The sequence below is a fragment of the Siniperca chuatsi genome, linkage group LG11, assembly GCF_020085105.1.
Source record: "Siniperca chuatsi isolate FFG_IHB_CAS linkage group LG11, ASM2008510v1, whole genome shotgun sequence".
NCBI lineage: Eukaryota > Metazoa > Chordata > Actinopteri > Centrarchiformes > Sinipercidae > Siniperca > Siniperca chuatsi.
Genome location: NC_058052.1, coordinates 2,503,149 through 2,524,225, shown reverse-complemented (window position 1 = coordinate 2,524,225; position 21,077 = coordinate 2,503,149). Strand labels below are relative to the sequence as shown.

Sequence of the window (21,077 nt, the reverse complement as noted above, 5' to 3'; positions counted from 1 at the left end):
CAGCCTCATCTATAAAGATAAATTCATGCAGGATTGCATCATCTTCCACTTACAAAACTGTCTGAAAAAAAGACAACAGTGTGTAGTTCAAGGCCTCTGTGTGCAGTGCACAATACTGAAGTGTACAATACTTACCTCCACATATTCATGCCGCAAGTCTTTTACTTGCTCAGAATTTCTTTCAAATGGCACACGGTAGAGTTGTTTCATCTGAATGTGATGTTTTTTTAAGGATTCGCCCGAGTGTTGATAGAGAGACCTGATGGACATTATTGAAAACTGTGAGGTCATTGAGGCGTATCGCATTATTGGTCAAAACCATTTTTACGATAGCCCTCTTGTTCCTCTGAGAATATGGGGCCCCTTCCTCTTTGACATTCTTGACCCTTAATAATTTAATTTTAGTGTGTAAGCAATTGTAAAAAAAAAAAGTAAAATAAAAAAAGACAGATGATCAGTTTATGAAATACATTGTTAAAGATTAAACCAGTAGTTCTTGTTTTTGGTTGTGACCCCTTACAAAAAAGCAGTGTCAGTTGGGGCCCCTTGATGTCTACAAGTCCTTAGCAGTTCCACCAATAAGATATTTCCCGTCTAAATATATCAGATGGCTTCATTTAACTGTTCCAGCACCTGGAGAGTTCAAATATTTTTTTAAAAGCTAAGATTAAAGTCCAAAAACAAAAAAAGAATTAATGTAGCAGTAACTGTGTTTTTCTTCTTTCCTGCCCCATTAATCATCTTATGACCCCTCAGATTTATCTTGGGAACCTTTGGAGGGGGTCCAACCCCTAGGTTGGGATCCACTGGACTAAATTCTAACTGTATATAAAGTAGTCAGAACTAGCTCCACCTCCACCAGCTACAACAGTAAAATGCTGCATACACATTGATGCATCAGGATTAATAATCTAATATACAGTATAATCATATATCAGTCACAGGAGCCACATTTCTGCATGTGTACTTTACTTTTGCTGATAATACTTCTATACTTTCACTTTTGAATGCAGGACTCTTACTTGTAATGGAGTATTTTTACATTGTTGTACTGGTACTTTTGAGTACCTCTTCCCCCACTGGCTATCAATACTATATGTTGGGTGGATGGAATAAACTGGGAATAACAACTCGATCTGATGATTGACTTGCGCTGTGGTGTAAATGTTTGTGAAGGCTGTCAGAGCGTCTGTCAAGCACCCCCGGGACCCCAGGCAGTCAGAGAGGGGAGTAACAGACTATAGAGTCAATAACGGATCTCCCCGGAGGCCTCATTTCAGTGTTTGTAATGCGCGTATAGATGATGTGGTGTGTTTACTGCCTCAGCAGCCTCCGCGCACATTGCTGGAGCATAAAGCCAAGCTGACGGACACACAGCCGCTCTCCAGACGGACTGTAGAAGCTGCGGTGGAAGAGGCGGAGGAGGAGGAAGAAGAAGAAGATCCAAGGGGGAAAAAAACTTCCAAAGGAAAAAATAGACTAGACTTCTTCAAGGCTGCCAGAAGAAGAAGAAGAAGAAGATGTCAGTGGCAGAGAAGAAAAGAATAAGCGCTAAGGCCGAGTCCAGAAAATGCGCAGCGCGTTTCTGGAGGCTCTTTCCTCACCTTTTGCTGTGTCTGTCTCTAGTGGCATATGCAGCGCTGGGTGCGCTCATGTTCCAGCACATTGAAGGAGGGAGCGAGTCCACTACCCAGCAGGAGTACCATTCGTTCCTGGGTCAGATTGTCAGCACCGTCCAGAACCTCACCGGTCAGTGGCCACATCTGGTGGGTGGTGGGGTTGTGGTACCATCTGACATCACTGTGTAACCAACCTTTAATAACAAATTTCCATCGACATTTATGGACTTTTTATGGTTGCTGATAAAACCTGTGGCGATTTTGGTATATTTCCTTTCCATTCCAATGCTGAAAAATTAATTTGGACCTAAGCATGATTATTTCCTTGCCATTAACCATATTTAAACATTAATATTTAAATTATTATTAAATATTAGCCCTAACTAAATAATTAACATTTTCTCTTTATTTTCAGATAACGCCTCCTGCACACATCAATACATAATACAGAAAGTGGAGATTGAGATGCGACATGGTTTCAAATCCATATGGCTCCAGAGACCTGACAGATGGAATTTTTTTGGCTCCATGTTCTTCTGCTGCACTGTATTCACAACAGTTGGTAAGTCAACAGTATTATCATAGCTACTGCAAGTTGATGGTTCAAATACAGTATATATAAGAGTAGAGATACTACAACTGATAATATTTTCTGCTTTCAGTTTTATTTAAAAACGAAATCTGCCCTTTAACACTTAACAATGCATTGAACATTTTATATATATATATATAAGATGTGCACATTTTGTTTTGCAGTTTGTGTTTCACACAGTTTGATCCAGTGCGGTTCAGATATTCCCTTATCCACCTTCCATATAAAAATATTAAAATACAAATATGATTATGTAAGAAAAAAGTTGAAAAACACAAGTGTTAATGGCAATGGCTAATCTGTAGCTGGCCAACAATATCCAACAACATCAAGGTACTTAATGTCAAAAAGGTACTGTATATTATGTCAAAGTGTGTCATATGTGTTGATTTGTCTAAAACTCTGTTTGTCAGCATGGGCATACTCAACAAATATATGATATTTGTTTAACTTTTAACATTTAGCTCAAACACAAAAAATATAAAATCATTTCTCTGAGCATATGTCGCTCACATTCTGCGGAGGCTGTGATCTTCATACACAGTTCATCCGTTAAGCAGGACTGAGGGTCTGCAATGACTGCAGAACTGAGATGGAGTTTACACACCAATAATGCTGCATAGCAATCACATATGCTGACACGGCAGTTAAGTCTTATTCCCATCTTCAGCTTACCCCATCATATCCACCACAACTCCTCCTGGACATCACAAGATACATTTTCAATGATCAGCAGACAGAGAGCATGTGGAAGTGGAGGGCCTTTTCTTTTCTGGCAGGAACTGTGAATCTAAAAAATGTCCTCCTGGTCCTGCTTCATTTTTTAAATGTTGTTGTTCTCAAGAACATCCTTAAAGCTGCTTTTTAACAGTGGATTAAATGATTGTATATGTGAAAGGTGTTGCTCGTAGCGATGAACCCACAGAAAATGATCACCCGACACTGAAGTTCCACTCAACTCTATGGAGCCCTATAGTGTCTTTCAGCTCATTCTGTTTGTTTTATGACCTGCTAATGAACTGTTTTGTTAAACTGTGACATGAATAGCTACAGTTTATGTGTACCTGCCATAGTTTAAGGGACTGTCATGACTCAGAATAGCAGCTGCTTCTGGCTATCTTGTAGTGCATCTAAGAATCACATCTTCCAGAAGAACAGACTGAAAAAAAGATGCAGCACACATTTGACCTGCGCTCGCTGTGTTTCTTGACAAGCTACTATCACAAGAGGTGAAGCCACGGGAGAGAACTGATCTGTGTACCGATTCCGCTTTTTTGGTCTGTCCCTACCCATACCCATGTAGCTAAAGCTAACTAGCCTGATGCCTGCAGATATCAGGCTGTCAAGAAGCACAAACAAATGAATTAGTAAGCTTTGTGCTGGAACTGATAATTAAAGTGGACGCCCATGTTCTCCTTAATTAAAGCATCTGGTAATGCCATTTTATAGCTGTAAAGGATAACCTGCATTTTTTAAAATGTGCCTAACGATGACAGCCTTGCAAGTGGTCAGTCATGTTTTAGTCTTTTTGCATTTGTGCAAAAACAAAACAAAACGCGAATCATCCCCAAGCCTGAAAAAAAAATTAAGGCTTTATTTTTTGGCCATCTCACCCAGCCCCAACCACTACCATCTTAGTTTAGCGTGTCTGCATGTTAACATTTGCTAATTAGCACTAAACAAAGACTGCAGCTGAGGCTGATGGTAATGTCATTAGTTCTGCAAGTATTTAGTAATAAACCAAAGTACTGGACTAATTAAAATTTTTATTTTAGTTATTACTACTCATTCTGTGGGGAACATACATGTTTGTACCAAGTTAAATGCTAATCCATCCAATATTCACTCAATATTGACCAAAAAATGTCAACCTGCAGGTGGCGGTACAGGAAAGGCTGGGATCAACCAAAGTTGGGAACTATGGTTGCCTGTGCCAAATTTTGTGCCAATCCTTCGAGTAAATTTAGAGATGTTTCACCGGATAAATTAAAACCTTGGCTCACTGGTTATGCTAGAGGAAAAGTCAGAGGACTACCGTCTTCATCAGGATTAGTCCTCTGTGGAACAAATGTCATGGCATTCCAGTCATAAATCCCAATGACTTTAGTCATCTCCTTTTCCTCAGGGGATGACTAAGGTCATTGGGATTTATCCTCCAGGGATTATGAACGTCTGTACAAAATGTAATTACCAGTAATTGTTGAGATAGCCACACTGCTGTTGTGGTTAATAAAAACTCCTAAAGCACTGTTTTGACATTGTCCTGAATAGTTGGTGATTTGGAACACCTAGTTTCACTTAATGTAATGCAAAATCTGCGTGCGACACATAAGGCAAAGAAACTCCAGCCAGTAGCAGGTTATATGCTCTTAATCTTACAGACTGTGGTGAAGATAAATACACATGGTCGCTGGGGGGTTGTGTATCTCAAACGAGGGTTACAAGTGTAGTTGGATAACTGTTAAGGATTTATTGTTTAACCTGGGGATACAGTCGTGCATGTTGATTTGTTTTCAGAAGACATGTTTACATGTTATAAACTTGCTAATTTGCTAGTCTCACTTTGTGAAACACCCTGAGGTCAGATGACCAAACTGCACTGAAACATCACTTGTTAGGTCTTTAGAACCAAGCTTTTGAAACACTGAGTGATTCTTCTGTGTTAGAAGTTTTCTCTATTGTGGTCTGTTACTTGTGGTTTGGTGCACTTTAGTGCACTTTGGTGCTAATGGCTGTGTGCTCAGCTCCTTGTATTGACGAAATCAGGCAGTGAAAGTGCTTGCTGCATAGTACTATGACTGTGACTACTTAGTCATTGTGTAACAATCAGTCAGCCATATGCGCCATGTGCTCATAATAATACTGCACTGTACACATGACAACTTTTGGAACTTTTGTTTAATTTCCTAGCAAAAGTGGATCAAACCAGTAACATTTTGAATGGAGGAGGGTGAGGGGAGCTGAGTGAGCTTTCATTCTGGGCATCACTAGAAATCGTCGAGAACAAATATCTCAAGCTATTTATGAATTGCCTAATCAATCTCTCCTGCTCAAGTTGCACTAGTCAACGGGAAGTAGAGCATAGACAGATGATAAATTGGACTACATGGAGGTAGAATTGTGCCAGCAAATTTTACTGCTGCACTAGTCAATTTTGTTATATTAATAGTGGATCATGTGAAAGGTGTCGCTCATAGTGATGAAACCACAGAGAATGTTCTCCAACTATGCAGTTTCCCTCAGAGTTTTAACCTGTTCCAGCTCAGTTTTGGTTTTATGAACTGCAGCTTTACAGCTTGGTTCACTTTCACCACTGTCGTCCTTGTTTTCACCAGCAGCTGGCAGCTGTTTTCAGCGAGAAAGCTCTGTTAAACCCACTGTACTCTACCTGCTCAGCACCAAATGGCAGACAGACAAAAGTTACGACTAGCTGGTGAACATAGTGGAGCATTTAGCAGCTAAAGAGCCAGATGTTTTTCTCAGGAGTTGATAGAGACCAAAAAGAGAGCTAAAAGGGAGTGAATATTGGACTGCTAATGTTGCTCTGTGTCTAAATGTTTGCCAAATAGCTAAGGTAATAATATGTCAGTGTTGTGTTTACAGCCTGTTGCGTTGTCCCCAATTGGCCAAAAAATCATTTACTGCAGGTTTAAAATCAAGACTGAGTATCTTTACCTGATTTGAGCCCATATTTATCACGTGACTCAAAATAGAAAAATGGCCTAACCTAGTCCAAAAGTTTCTGCTTCTTTTAGTCTTAGAGTAGCAGAACTGTCTTGACCAATTAAGAGTTCCCTGCAGTGGGCAAATAACAGGATAAACATGCATGCACATTAGTATGGAAATATAGACTGCAGGTTGTTTCATGTAAATTTAGAACAAGCTTCTTCAAAGGTACTGACTCCATTCAAACCTTTTGTATTTCATTTTGTCCGGGATAAATGCTCCAGACTGGCTAGCAAGCAAAAGTTCTTTCAGTTATATACTGTATTCAGTAATTTGAATACAAGGAATTACAGCTATAATAGCAATGATGTTCAGATTATGTGATCTGTTTCATCCACTGTCTAATGGATCTCAATAGTAAAATGAAACTGCTGTGTTTTGCTATCTCTTTAGGAAATAAATGGAACTCTGGCTGATACATTTTGAGATATCTTGTGTGCAAATTGACAATTTGGCCTGAGGGTGGTGCTAGAGAAAAGGTCACCAAACCATAAATAAGCAACCATTAATATTCACATGAAGTTTGTAGGAAATACGGTCATTAGATTTTGTTGTACCTTGCCGCGGAGCAACATGTTAGTCAAGGGGAACGTTGTCCTGACGGTGGCACTAGATGACAGGTCAGGGGGTCACCAAAGTCATAAGGAATCATCTATAAGAATCAATACAAGATTTATTGACAAAGCAGCCAGTAGTTGTTGAGATACTTTGTTCTGGGCCTAGAATATATTGTGCACTGCAAACAGTACAGATGCATAATTACTGCATTACTTACTGAATAGAAAACTGACAAGCTGATATCCTAAAAATAGATTATGGCTGCCTCTTTTCCTTGTGAGGCTAATGTGTCTCATTATCAGATGGCAGCTGTTTTTAGATGGTTGGAATATCTGAGAACTGAGAGGCGTGTGGTCGCTGCATGTTAGTCTCTGTGGGGCCAATGTCCCATTCACAGGTTATCAGAAGAAACGTGTTGCAGTTCAGCTGCAATTGGTTTATGCACTCAGTCTAGTCAGCCCAGCCATCTGGGAGCTGATCTAAGAATCTGTATGGAATGTGCTTGCATATACAATGGGAAACAGCCCACAAATCAACTAGCAAGGAAGCATCTTAAACGGCCTCAGAAGTATGTACCTCCACATCTGTAAATGATGAAATGAATGTCACTGTCTATGTGCTGTCAGCTGACCATGGACCAGTAGTAATAAGTAGCAGGGTGCTTCAACGCATGGTTGTCAACTTTACCTCTGAAAGGGACTAGCTGATGGAGGCCTGCTGACTAAATATAATTTGTGAATATAGCAGTTTTGAAGCTATATTGTGACATTTCTTACAAGACAACATTCATGTAGCATGAGCTTTTTGAAGATTTTTTTTTGACTGCAGATGACTCAGCCCATTCTCATTCCCAGGGCGTCAAATACTGACATTTTGTCACCCCCTCTGCGCTGTATACAGACGCATGAGTGGTGGCTTAGTGGTAGAGCGGGGGTTGGTGTCCTTGGGCAAGACACTGAATCCCAAATAATGAAGTGCTCCTGAATAATTTGTTAGTTTCTTTGGACTGATGAACGGTTGGCACCTGCCATCAGTGTATGAATGGGGTGAATGTGATATGTAGTGTGAAGCGCTGTGAGTAGTCGGAAGACTAGAAAGGTGCTATACAAGTACAGTCCGTTTACAAGATACCCTTTAGCGTTTTTATATGGGACTCACAGGGCTGTCAGAAAGCCTTAAAGGGACAGTTCACCCCAAAATCAAAAATACATATTTTTCCTCTTACCTGTAGTGCTATTTATCCATCTAGATTGTTCTGGTGTGTGTTGCAGAGTTTTGGAGATATTGGCCATAGAGATATTTGCATTTTTTTTAATGTAATGGGACTATATGGCACTCGGCTTGTGGTGCTCAAAGCGCCAAAAAATACATTTGAAAAACTCAACAGCAGTGTCTCTTTCCAGTTACTTAAGATAATTCACAGACCTTGAGGTGAGTAGTTTCATGTAGGAACTATGGGTAGAAAGAAAATAGTTCCTACATGAAACTGCTCACAACAAATCTGTGGATTATCTTGAGTAACCGGGTCATGATTTTGTGTCCCATGAGAAACCAAAAGTTAACGATGAGTTATTTAAAGTTTTAAGTTACGTTACAAGTCATATCATGTCACGTGACTTTCTACTACCTAATCAAGTAGTTTTGTCGCCTAAACCTAACCAACACGTGGCTTAGAAGTCACTACCTAACCAAGTAGTTTCTGAAGGCGTCTCCTAGAGATGCTAAAGTAGTTTCTGAAGGCATCTCCTACAGACGCTAAAGGGTACATCTGTATACAACGCAGAGGGGCGTGACACAATGTCGGTATTTGACGCCCTGGGAATGAGAACGGGTTGGATGACTACAATTATATTAATATATTTTTGGACCGTTTATAATGCTCAAAAGCCTTACAACAAGTAAAATTTACAGGTAGGAAAAGTATCTGAAACTTCATCCTGAGACATCAAAAGTTCCCTCTAAAACTCAGACTATTGAATTTGTCTTTGGGTGTGCAGTTCTTAAAGGCAGGTTGAGACATATTTCACTACAGGGTGATGATTCATTGGTTGACTTGACATCCCTGAAGTAAAATCATAGCCTGACCTTACTCATATTGGCAGGGGACAGCATTAACATATGGATTCCTATGGTGATGTTGGTCAATCTGACGGGTGGCAGATTGCCATGAAATTTGGTATGGATATTCATCTTCCCATAGAGGATGAATCCCAATGTTTTCTCCTGAACTTACTTTTATCATCAACATCATGTTCAACTTTCCACATTAAACATACACATATATCAAATGGGCAGAATGCCATTAATTTGTTAAGCACAGACAAATCTCAAGAGGGTGAAATCTTTACTCTAGGTTCCCTAAATGCAAGCCATGCTACCACCACCACCACACATACACATGCACACACATTTTTTTCAGTTGGTCCACCACTTTGGTTAAGACCGTAATCTCACAGACAACTATTTGATGGATTATCATGACATTTTGTACAGACATTCATGTCCCCCTCAAGATTAATTGTAATGCTAACATCAGCATGTTAGCATTTACCTTAAAGTACCACTGTGCTTAAGTACAGCCTCACAGAGGCGCTAGGAATGTGGTAGACTATTAGTCTTGTATAAGCTTGGAACCTCAAACCCACTAGCTAAAAATATGTCTTAAGATGTCCAGTAGTTTGATTACATTTCCATTGCTTATGTTTTTTTCACTTATTAGTGATCCATTGTTTTAAATGTTTTATATAATTTACGGGGTCATGCCCAGGGAGAGGCCTTATTCTATACTATGGTCGGCTATCTGCCTGGTCAGAGGCAGGACCTTAGTTTGACCAACTGTTTGATGAGTAAACCGGACTTTATTTTCTAAAATATTTTAAAACTTTATAAAGTGTTTGCAAACCAACACAAAAACAGGCAAATTTAGTTGTTTTAAATGTCCAAAATGGTTATAATTAACAAATGTATCTTGGGTTGCATTGCAAGAGGTAGCTTGAATCATTTGTGGCATTTAACTGTAGCACATTTTCTGTAAGATATTTGTATTGTAGATTTTTGTCGATGCAATATTTTGTCCACAGAGGCTTATTTATCTTTATGTTGTTGGTACTTTATACTATTACTGTATTTTGACTGTGCATTGTTTTCTTTTGTATGTAGCCACTTTTAGAGGTAACATTTCTTTTTGAGGACTTAAAGAATAAAATATGGAAGCTTTATACTACATTTGTATGGTGCCACTCTGTTGTGTTGTGATTGGTAGGTCTACTTATCTTTTAAATAAAACATTTAAACACAGGAATGTAAGAAACTGTAAGAAACTATAATGTTAGTAATTAAAGTAGAAATGAGAAATGGTAAATTAATGCTATACTGACGTGTGTGTGTGTGCACGCGCACGCACGTACTTCCTGCCACCCCTGCAGAAGTCAGGGCCCCACTTGGGCCCCCCCAGTCAAAAAAGTCTGGACACGCCACTGATAATTTGTTAATTAAACTATTTACCTCTACCTCTACTATTTGGAGCTTGCTTTTTTCCTTGACATGATTTGTAAGAACCTTGTGAAGATACATTAGTAAGTCTCATACTTAGAGATAATTCAGATACAGATAAGTGGTTAAGGGAAGCCAGCTAATGGCTAATGGCTTAGTAGCAACAGGAAGCCCACAACTCACTGAAGAGAGGGCACTCTCAGAGGAGAATGCCTTTTATATCACCACAAAAACCCTTTTAGAAGTTGTTAGAGGTTAGAGGCACATTGTCTGCTGTGTTGTCTTGTTAGTTGGGAACTTCATTAATGAGGGTTTAAGGCAAGTCTTCAAGGCATATACTGTAGATCCCTGTACACTCAGGCAAGTGTACAGGGTCATCAGGTGGGCACCCTCTCAATAACTGGTGTTTCATGGGCCAGCTCCGTCCTATAAGGCTTCTGGGGCGTCAAAGCTGGACCAGTCAACTTAACACAAATAAACCCAAATCACCATAAAAACAAAAACAACACTGAAAACATGGTCATAACGATGGAGGGAGGCGCAATGCAAATACCACCTAGAATTTTTTTTAAATAGTAGAATTGTAATTGTAGTGTTAATATTAATAAAATAATAATAATAGGAACGACAGCTATAGAAAAAATAATGTCAGCATTAGTAACAGAGCCAATAACAACAACTGTAGTAGCAGTTGTTGAGCAGGAACACAGGGGCAGCAGGTGGCCCACAACCACAGATCCAGTCTCTGGAGCTCCGGAGGCAGAAATACCTACTGAGAGCGACAGAAGGAGAGAGGACAGAAACGAGAATCATCATCATCATGGGAAGTCTTCCGGTGGTCTAGGCCTATAGCCGCAAAACTAAGGGATGGTTCAGGGCTCACCCAAGCCAACCCTAACTATAAGCTTTATCAAAGAGGAAAGTCTTTAGCCTACTCTTAAATGTGGAGATGGTGTCTGCCTCGCGAACCTATATTGGGATGTGATTCCACAGGAGAGGATCTTGATAACTGAAGGCTCTGACTTATATTCTACTTTTGGAGACTCTAGGAACCACAAGTAACCCTGCATTCTGGGAGCGCAGTGTTCTAGTCGGATAATAAGGTATTATGAGATCTTAATCTTAGATACGATGGTGCCTGACCATTAAGAGCTTTGTAGGTGAGGAGAAGGATTTTAAATTCTAGTCTGGATTTTACAGGGAGCCAGTGCAGAGAAGCTAATATTGGAGAAATATGAACTGTTTTCCTAGTTCTTGTCAGTACACGTGCCGTAGCATTCTGGATCAACTGGAGAGTCTTAAGGGACTTATTCGGGCAGCCGGATAATAAGGAATTGCAGTAGTCCAACCTAGAAGCAACAAATGCATGGACTAGTTTTTCGCATCATTTTGAGACAGGATGTGCCTGATTTTTGCAATGTTACGTAGGTGAAAAAAGGCAGTCCTTGAAGTTTGTTTCATGTGGGAATTAAAGGATAAATCCCTATCAAAGATAACTCTGAGGTTCTTTACGGTGCTGCTAGAGGCCAGAGAAATGCCATCTAGAGTAACTATATCTTTAGATACCTAATAATTTTGCCTACAGGAAGCATATATAAAGGTGAATAGAATCGGTCCAAGCACAGAATCTTGTGGAACTCCATGACTAACTTTGGCGTGCACGGAGGACTCAGCGTTAACATGTGCAAACTGAGATCGATCTGATAGATAGGATTTAAACCAGCTTAGTGCGCCTCCTTTAATGCCAATTACATGTTCCAGTCTCTGTAATAGGATGTGATGGTCAATGGTGTCGAATGCAGCACTAAGATCTAACAAGTACAGAGACAAGTCCATTGTCTGATGCAATTAAAAGGTCATTTGTAATTTTCACCATTGCTGTCTCTGTGCTATGATGCACTCTAAATCCTGACTGAAAATCCTCAAATAAGCTATTGTTATTTAGAATGTCACACAACTGATGGGCAACTGCTTTCTCAAGGATCTTAGAGAGAAAGGGAAGGTTAGATATAGGTCTATAGTTGGCTAAAACCCCTGGATCAAGAATGGGCTTTTTAAGAAGTGGTTTAATTACAGCTACTTTAAAGGATTGTAGCATATAGCCTGTTAATAAAGACAGATTGATCATATCCAGTAAAGAGGTGCTAACTAAGGGTAAAATGTCTTTAAGCAGCCTAGTTGGAATGGCGTCTAAGAGACAGGTTGATGGCTTAGATGAATTAATTGTCAAAGTCAGCTGAAGAAGGTCGACAGGAGCAAAGCAGCCAAAACACACTCTACAACTGTTTCCAAGGTTCCTGTGTTTGAAGACAAGCCAGCACCAGTTTAAGGTAGGAATTGATGAATTTTTCCTCTAATAGTTAAAATTTTATCATTAAAGAAGCTCATGAAGTCGTTACTACTGAGGACTATACGAATACATGGTTCAATAGAGCTGTGACTCTCTGTCAGCCTGGCTACAGTGCTGAAAAGAAACCTGGGGTTGTTTTTATTTTCCGCTATTAATGATGAGTAGTAAGCTGCTCTGGCATTACGGAGGGCCTTCCTGTATGTTTTAAGACTATCTTGCCAGACTAAATGAGATTCTTCCAGGTTGTTGGAACGCCATTTCCTTTCAAGTTTTCGTGATGTTTGCTGTAATTTGCGGGTTTGGGGGTTATTCCACGTAGCTAACCTTCTTTGTTTTATTATCTTCTTTTTTAGAGGAGCGATAGAATCAAGTGTCGTTCACAGTGAATCTGCAGCACTATCAACTAGATGGTCAATTTGGGAGGGGCTGTGATTTGCATAGGAGTCCTCTGTTATATTGAGACATAACATTGAATTAAATGCAGATGGGATCGCTTCCTTGAATCTAGCCATAGCAATATGAGATAGACATCTAGAGTAAGAGTTTTTGCTTAATGGCATGTAGTCCAGTAATAGCAGTTCAAAAGTTATTAAATAATGGTCTGATAAAGAAGGATTCTGTGGAAAGACTATTAAATGTTCAATTTCAATGCCATATACCAGAACAAGGTCGAGGGTGTGGTTAAAACAGTGAGTGGCTTCATGTACACTCTGACAAAAGCCAATCGAATCGAATAATGAGATAAACGCAGTACTAAGGCCATCATTTTCAACGTCCACATGACTATTGAAATCACCTAAAATAACCACTTTATCTGTTTTAAGAACTAAACTTGATAAAAACTCAGATAAGAATACAGATAAAAATTCAGAATAAGGACCAGGAGCGCGGTACACTGTAACAAATAGAAGTGGCTGTCGTGTTTTCCAGGTTGAGTGTGAAAGACTAAGAACAAGGCTTTCAAATTAGTCATAATTTAGTTCAGGTTTAGGGTTGATTAATAGGCTTGAGTCGAAGATGGCTGCAACTCCACCTTCTCAGCCGGTGCCTCGAGGAATATGAGTATTAATATGACAGGGCGAAGTGGATTCATTTAGGCTAACATATTCTTCATGACCCAGCCAGGTTACAGTAAGACAAAATAAGTCAATATGATACTCTGATATTAAATCGTTCACTAGTACAGCTATAGATTTTGGTATTATTAATTTAAGTGGTCGAGGGGCAGACACTGTCACTGAGGAGTTTTGGGTGGGTAACTGCTCTGGAAGCGCAGAGAAGCATGTAGGACTGCAACTTCATGTTTCTCAAAATGGAGCTGCCAATAATCAGAGTTGGTTTCTCAGCGGGTGTGTCACTGAGTGGGGAGAACTTGTTAGAGATGTGAACAGGTTGGTGGTGAACTGTAGGCTTCTGCTTAGGGCTAGGCTTCCTTCGGAGAGTCACCCAACCTCCCTGGAGACGGCTAACAGGAGCTACCTCTGGTCGATCCGCACTGGCTACTGGGGGCTGGCTAACTATAGCAGCTAATGGTTGAGTTCCCATGGTGTGGAACCGCGTTTCCAATTCACTAAGCCTCGCCTCCAATGCTACAAATAAGTTACATTTATTACATGTACCATTATCACTAAAGGAGGCAGAAGAATAGCTAAACATTTGACACGCAGAACAAGAGGGACCAGGAGAGTGAGAGGGAGAGAGAGAAGCCATTGCTAGCTGCTAAGCTAAAGAACGGTAGCTAGCAAAAATGAATAGCGTGTGAACTGTGGGATTAGCGAGAAAGTCGTTAAAAGAAGGAGAGAGCTATGAGTGCTTGAGCAGAACTAGTGTACATTTAAATTTATAGCAGATAGTTAGTCACTATAATGAAGAATCAAACAAAATTAACTGTGATGAGCTAGAGCAGAAGAAACACGCTACTAGTAAAACACAAACACCGGTGACCGGAAATGACACAATACGCCTACCACAGGTGCTCTTTAGACCAAGTCAAACAGCTCCTTGGTTTGCTGACACTGAGCAGTAGGGTGTAAGTGTATTGTTGATTTCCTCCCGATATGAAGTATCATCGTTGTTTGAAATCCGGCCTATGATGGTGGTGTCATCCGCAAAGTTCACAACAGAGTTGTCTCCATGTCGGGGGCTGCAGTCATGGGTGTACAGCGTGAACAGAAGGGAGCTGAGCACACAGCCCTGGGGGGCTCCAGTGTTGAGCACTGGAGTGGAAGAGGTGTGACCGCCAATCTGAACTGTCTGTGGTCTGTTTGTGAGGAAGTCCAATATCCAGTTGTAGAGTGTAATACTCAGAGAATACCAGAGTTCTAAGTTTGCCAGTCAGTTTCATGGGGAAGATTGTGTTGAATGCTGAGCTGAAATCACCAAACAGCATACTAATGTAGGTGTTGTTCTTCTCAAGGTGGGTGAAGTGGAGGGCAATGGAGATGGCATCCTGTGTGGATCTGTTGGTTCTGAATGCAAACTGGTGAGGGTGCCGATTGGCTGGAATGTTATTCTTTATGTGTCGGAGAACCAGTTTCTCAAAGCACTTCATCAGAATGGGGTGAGAGCCACAGGGCAGTAGTCATTTAGACTAGACACTACAGACTTTTCAGGTACAGGGAAGATGGTGGCTGTCTTGAAGCAGGTGGGAACACTCTCCTGAGACATTGATATGTTAAAAATGTCAGTAATAACATCAACTAGCTGATTTGCACGTGTTTTTAAACATGCGGTAGTACATCCCATTATTGAAAAGCCTAACCTCAATGCAACTGTTTTAAATAATATAAATCTAAGGAACAATCATCTTGTCCTATTTAGATACCAGCAACATCATGGATAAATTTCAGTCTGGCTTGACTCCCCATGCTACTCAGCTTTACGCCTATCGCCTTTCCCAGCGTTCTCCCTCTCCAGCGATCTCCTTCTCCAGCAATCTCTACACAATAGAAGTATGGATAAATATCAATAAATAGGGAAAACTGAAAAGAGTATATTGCACAGCAGTATTAACACAGAATATAATAATAATATTGTTGTTATTATTATCAGTAGTAGAAGTAGTGGTGGTAGTGGTGGTGGTAATAGTAGTATTAGTATTAGTATTAGCATTAGTGTACATTTATTTACTAATTTATTTCTTTATTTTGTGTTTTTTTCTCACATACTTTCCCTTAGTTCACCACCTCCCATCCCGTCTCCCACCGACCTGACAGACAGTGTGGTACACGGGCACGCATGCACACACACACACACACACACACACACACACACACCAACATCAAATAAACACAACACCTAACAACTAACATCACGTTGTTCTCTTAATGTTGTGTCTTTTGTCTTGCAATAAATAAAAAAAGTACATAAAAATAACAGGTGTTTCGTTGAGCTGTGAAAACAACAGTGTGTTCCAAGATCTCAGAACCACCCCCTTCATTACCTGCACCCACACACTCAACACAGCCTTCCGTAGCAAGTTATATTCATGTCTACAACATTACTAGCTGCCGTCATCTGCAATTAAAATTATATTATTTTAATGTAATTGTAAGTATATATATATATATATATATATAATATATATATATATATACTTACAATTACTTACAATTAATTATTATCAAGTGTTCTCCACACTATATGACACAACACAGTGGCAATGGCTTTTTTCAGTTTGAAATGACAAAAAGCAAGTTAAAGGATAATTCCGGGTTATTACAACTAGGGTATAATTTTCAAAGTTTGGGCCATAATTTCTACCTGTTATTATAACATTATACTCAGGGTATACTGAGGTCTGGGAATGTGGTGAAGAACTACAATAAAGTTCAGTGAGGCAAGGAACACAAGACAGGCAATCAGACAGGTTGTAAACAAGCCAACACTTTAGCCAGATTATCTAAATCACTTTATTTGGTGGTAAAACCATAATGGAGTACACCCAATATGTTGATAAAAATCCCACATTGCACAGGAAAACTGTGTGCTCACACAACTACAGTAAGCACAATGGGTCAAACTTAAAGCAGGAAGGGGGTCTGTGATAGATGTTTACAACAGATAGTTTGGTAATAATTTTACCGTTCGCCTTCGTTTTCTTTTCCAAGTACAATAAGTTTGACCTGTTTGTTTGTTTCCAACCTGTCTGATCATCTGATTTCTCATGTTTCTAGCACTATCGGCTACCTTTTTAGTAAGCATCACTGCGTTGAAGGTTTCTAAGCAACTAAATTGGTGAATACAGTGTTATTATTATAGGAATTATACTTAAATGTAGATTTTTCTTTTAATAGGGATAGTATTCAAGTGATCAGTCATTTATATGATCTATTTCAAAAATCATTATTTCAAAACTTTTGACATTCTGTATCCAACAGGTCTCAAGGCACTTTCATAAATGCATATGTTGCTTATACATATCACTTATAAGATGACTTTCTTGACAGTTCACGACCAGAAGACGGTTTAAGCTTCTAAAAACATGCTAAAATCACATATAAAATCCTGTGGTTGGTCCATTTTGCTTTAGCACAACAAATGAACCGAACCAGAGTTGGTTGTACTTAGACCCCCCTTTTTTAAGTGGTTTTGGTCTAGTTCTTTGGTCTGCACCAGAGTTCAATTCCCAACTTTTACACTACCCCAAATAAACAGAACCAACCTGGAAAAAGCACCAGAGTTTATTTAAACTGAACCAATCAGGTTAGGTGTGAAAGCACACTCAGTCACGTTTACAAGGACTATATACTGTACCTTAACTAAACAAATAACATTACTTGCACTAATAGATTGATAATCCACTGCTATAAATTTAGATTATACTGGATATCTGAACATGCAGTCTTCTAAATTGTATGTGTAAACTCATTATCCACTGAGCACATGATGCTGATCAATATTATATATATATATATATATATATATATATATATATATATTACTTTATGGAATTACAAATCATTCAGTTTTGGTAGAAATATACTTAAAGCCATGGTTTTATATTTCCAGGTCCATTAAACATAACCGCTATTGTGATTGCTGTGGTTAGGGGTACGGTTTGAGTGTTTGTGTCCTTGATTGTCATTATCCCCTAGAAACATTTGAGTTAAGCCACAGATGTCTTTACTGTAAATCCCCTGCTTCACAGTACTGAAGTGTCCATTCTCTCCATTGTTGTTGCAGGGTATGGGGAGATCTTTCCAGTTACCCTGCCTGGTAAGGTAGTGTGTGTCTTGTATGCCATGGTGGGCATCCCTCTCATGCTTCTGGTCATCCTCGATGTGGGAGACTTCCTCGCTATGCTGATGTCCAGAGCCTATGTCCGCATTCACACCCTCTGCAAAATCCTCCGCTCCCACACCTGGTCATCGTGGAAGGCTCGGAAGAGGGCAGGGGATTTGAGCCACCAGGCACTGGAGGACGGTACCTTTGTTTTCAGCCATGACGTCATGGTCCGTGAACCCCTCGACATCCGGCAGGTGCTGCACAGCCAGGCTGATGTACGGCACAAGTCCGTCCAGCTCCAAAACAACAAAGAGATCTTCGAGAAGATTCTCGCCAGGGAGAATTTACTTACAAAGGGCCCGCTGCTCAGGACCCTCTCCTGCCCAGAGCTAGACCGGCTGCCACCACCACCCAAAGGATATGCCATATGGGATTTTACAGGGTTAGGGGATGGAATGGAAATGCTGGATGTACCCTTTGTACTGATTCTTTTCATCGTGTTTGCCTACATTTTCTTTGGCGGTTTGATTCTGCCTTTGTGGGAAACTGAATTTAAGGGCTTTGACCCCTACTACTTCTGCTTCATCACGCTCACTACCATCGGTTTTGGTGACATTGTACCCAATCACCCTAAGTACTTCATGCTTACCTCACTCTTCATCATTGTTGGCATGGCCATCATGTCCATGGCTTTCAAGCTTGGCCAAACACGAATTGTAAGCTGCTACCGCCAATGCATCAAGTTCATTAGCAGGGGAAATGTGGAGACTTTCAGAAATGATAAGAACGACTAAGTCACCAGGAGAATCTCTACCTCATGTCCAAGAGTTGTGCAAGCTAATAGTCCTGGTTTTGACACAAGCCCAAAACAGGAATCTGTGGGAACTTGTCCAGTGCGTTCTTTGAGCTGGCTGTTCGGTCATAAGCATGCGCAAAATAAAAAGTGTGCTTGTGCCAAACGCCCTGTTCAGTGAAGGGGTGGTGTTCAAAGGTATTCAAAATGATTCCTATCAATAAGAACAAATTCTGCATATCTAGATAAAGTATCTTGCCAAGGAATGACTATTAGTTGTACTCTAATACTATCATAGATTATTATTACTCATGCATTAATGTAAAAGCAGGATTTTTAAAACTATGGATTAATCTGCTGATTATTTTCTTGATTAATAGATTGATTGTTTGGTTTGTAAAGATTCTGAAAATAGTGAGAAATGCCATCACAATTACCCAGAGCCAAAAGTGACACAATGCTTGTTTTGTCCAACCAATAGTCCAAACCTCAAAATTATAAAAAATAAATTAAAATTATTAAAAGGAAAAGCAGCAAATCCTCACATTTGAGAAGCTGGAAAAATAAAATGTTTTTGCCTGAAAATTGACTTAAATGATTATCAAAACAGTTGCCAATTCATTTTCTGTCAATCGACTTATTGATTTATTGACTAATCTTTTGAAATTTGTACTAAAGTACAGTACTAAATGTAAATGTAAATGGTTACATTTCACTACTGCTTACTCCCTTCTAGGAAAATGTAATAAAATGCCTTTTAAATTAAGTTTTGTTTATTCTTTTAAACTTCACTTAACATGATGTCAAATGAATGTGGCTGACCACACACTCAACATAAACAAATATTACATTTTCTAGACTCGAACCTTAACCCTAGGGTTAGGGGGTAGGGTTTGTTTGTATACTTATACTTTGTATACTGTTCAAACAGCATACTGATACATAAGTTAATTAAACCTCTCTAGTAAAAGCGTTCTGGTGTTTGTGAGCAGCCCACACTTGACTGTACTGTAGGTGACCACCTTTTCTACCTTGGAAGCTCAAATGCACAGAGGTCGGCAATGATGTGTGTCCTAATTTAAACTCGGGAGTATAAATTAACAAAAACAGCAACACCTGCAGATAATAATGCAATCCACCACAATAGGCCTGCAATAAATACCAGTAGTAAAGGAACACCTACTACTAGCGATGTTACATCTGATACTGGCACTTTAAAGAGTGTGTACAGTGGGAAGGGCAGTTTCTGCAGAAGCACCGTGTTGAAGCTTGTGTTGCTTTGAGAATCTGACATCTTCGGTTACGTTTGAAGCTTCATTTAGGGTGTACAGCAGCCTGGGATTGGGGTGCATTTTGACACTGGATGGCACTTTGTCGGTGTAAGAACTAAAACCTTCAAAACCTGGGGCCTTATTTATCAAAGCATGCGTAGAACAAGTTCTAAATGTGTACACAGGAACTATCCTTACTTCACGCAGTGAACAATGATAAATTTCACCTATTCTACATCTATCTGCTTGTGCACGTACAGGCTCATTTACACACAGACCAGCCCCAGACTTGTATATATGGTCAACACATTCCTTTGAAAGTCCTGCTAGTCTTAATGTAGAATTACTTGTTATTGCAAGAAAGCTTAAGATAAAACACATCACAGACAGGGAGGTTAAGATACTGTTGCGACCCAAGAGCAGGCATGCAGGAAAGCTTCCCAGCATGCACCAGGGCAACGGACTTCAAATTCAATTCAGTTCAATTTTATTTATATGGCACCAATTCATAACAGAAGTTATCTCATTGCACTTTTCCTATAGAGCAGGTCTAGACCGTAGGCTTAATAATATTATTTACAGAGACCCAAAAGTTCCCAGCAACCACTTGGCAACAGTGGCAAGGAAAAACGTCCTTTTAAGAAACAGAAACTTCGAGCAGAACCAGACTCAGGGTGGGCGGCCATCTGCCGCTGCAGGTTGGGTTGAGAGAGAGAGTGCATGCAGTAGCACAATGCAAATTCCACATAGAATTTTTAAATAATAATAATGTAATGGTAGTTGTAATATTAATATCAATAAAATAATTATAGCAATAATAATGATAGGAATAATAATGATAATAATAGTAATAGGACTAATAATAATTGTAGTAGCAGTTGTCAAGCAGGAACGTGGGAGCAGTAGAAGGAACGCAATCAAATATTCAGACTCTGCAGCTCCGGAGGCAGAAATACCTGCTGAAAGCGACCAAAGGAGAGAGAAGAGAGACGAGAAAGCACAAAACTACGGGAGAGAGAAGATGTCGAGTTAGTAACATGCATTTGTTACGGGTCCGGTCTAGGGGGCAGACCCGCACAGAATAAAACCCTGAATATACAGGAAAATAAGAGACAACAGACAGTGAGCTTCGGTTCTGTGCAGCCTCGCTTCATTGTATATTTAATCACAAAATATTCAAAAAGCATTTTTTTTCAATATGTTATCAGAATCTGCCAATCTAACAAAAAAACATCTGGTCTTTCCCACTCTTAAACAGTTCCTACCAGAATGTGTATTCATTTTAGAATTAATATGCATCTCTGTGTTTTTATGCATGTACACAAGCTAACTTGTTATTATTTATACTAGAAATAAAATTATAATTACTTGGTCTGCACATTGACACATTTTACACACCAACATATTATTACAATAAACGTAGTTTTTACAATTCTTGAACATTACTTCC

General features: G+C 39.6%; 1 protein-coding gene across 4 annotated transcripts; it reads left to right on the top strand.

The window, feature by feature from the left end:
- Positions 1-1,195: 1,195 nt before the first annotated feature.
- kcnk18 (potassium channel, subfamily K, member 18) lies at positions 1,196-19,122 on the top strand. 4 transcript variants are annotated; one of them, XM_044215365.1, is made up of 4 exons: positions 1,608-1,749; positions 2,035-2,181; positions 15,515-15,560; positions 17,522-19,122. In XM_044215365.1, the coding sequence occupies exons 2-4, from the start codon at positions 2,092-2,094 to the stop codon at positions 18,355-18,357; spliced, it is 972 nt and encodes a 323-aa protein (XP_044071300.1). In that variant the 5' UTR covers positions 1,608-1,749; positions 2,035-2,091; the 3' UTR covers positions 18,358-19,122. The 4 variants fall into 4 exon arrangements, with proteins under 4 accessions (XP_044071298.1, XP_044071300.1, XP_044071301.1 ...); XM_044215366.1 differs by having other exon boundaries at positions 1,631-1,766; XM_044215363.1 differs by lacking the exon at positions 15,515-15,560 and having other exon boundaries at positions 1,196-1,749.
- Positions 19,123-21,077: the final 1,955 nt, after the last annotated feature.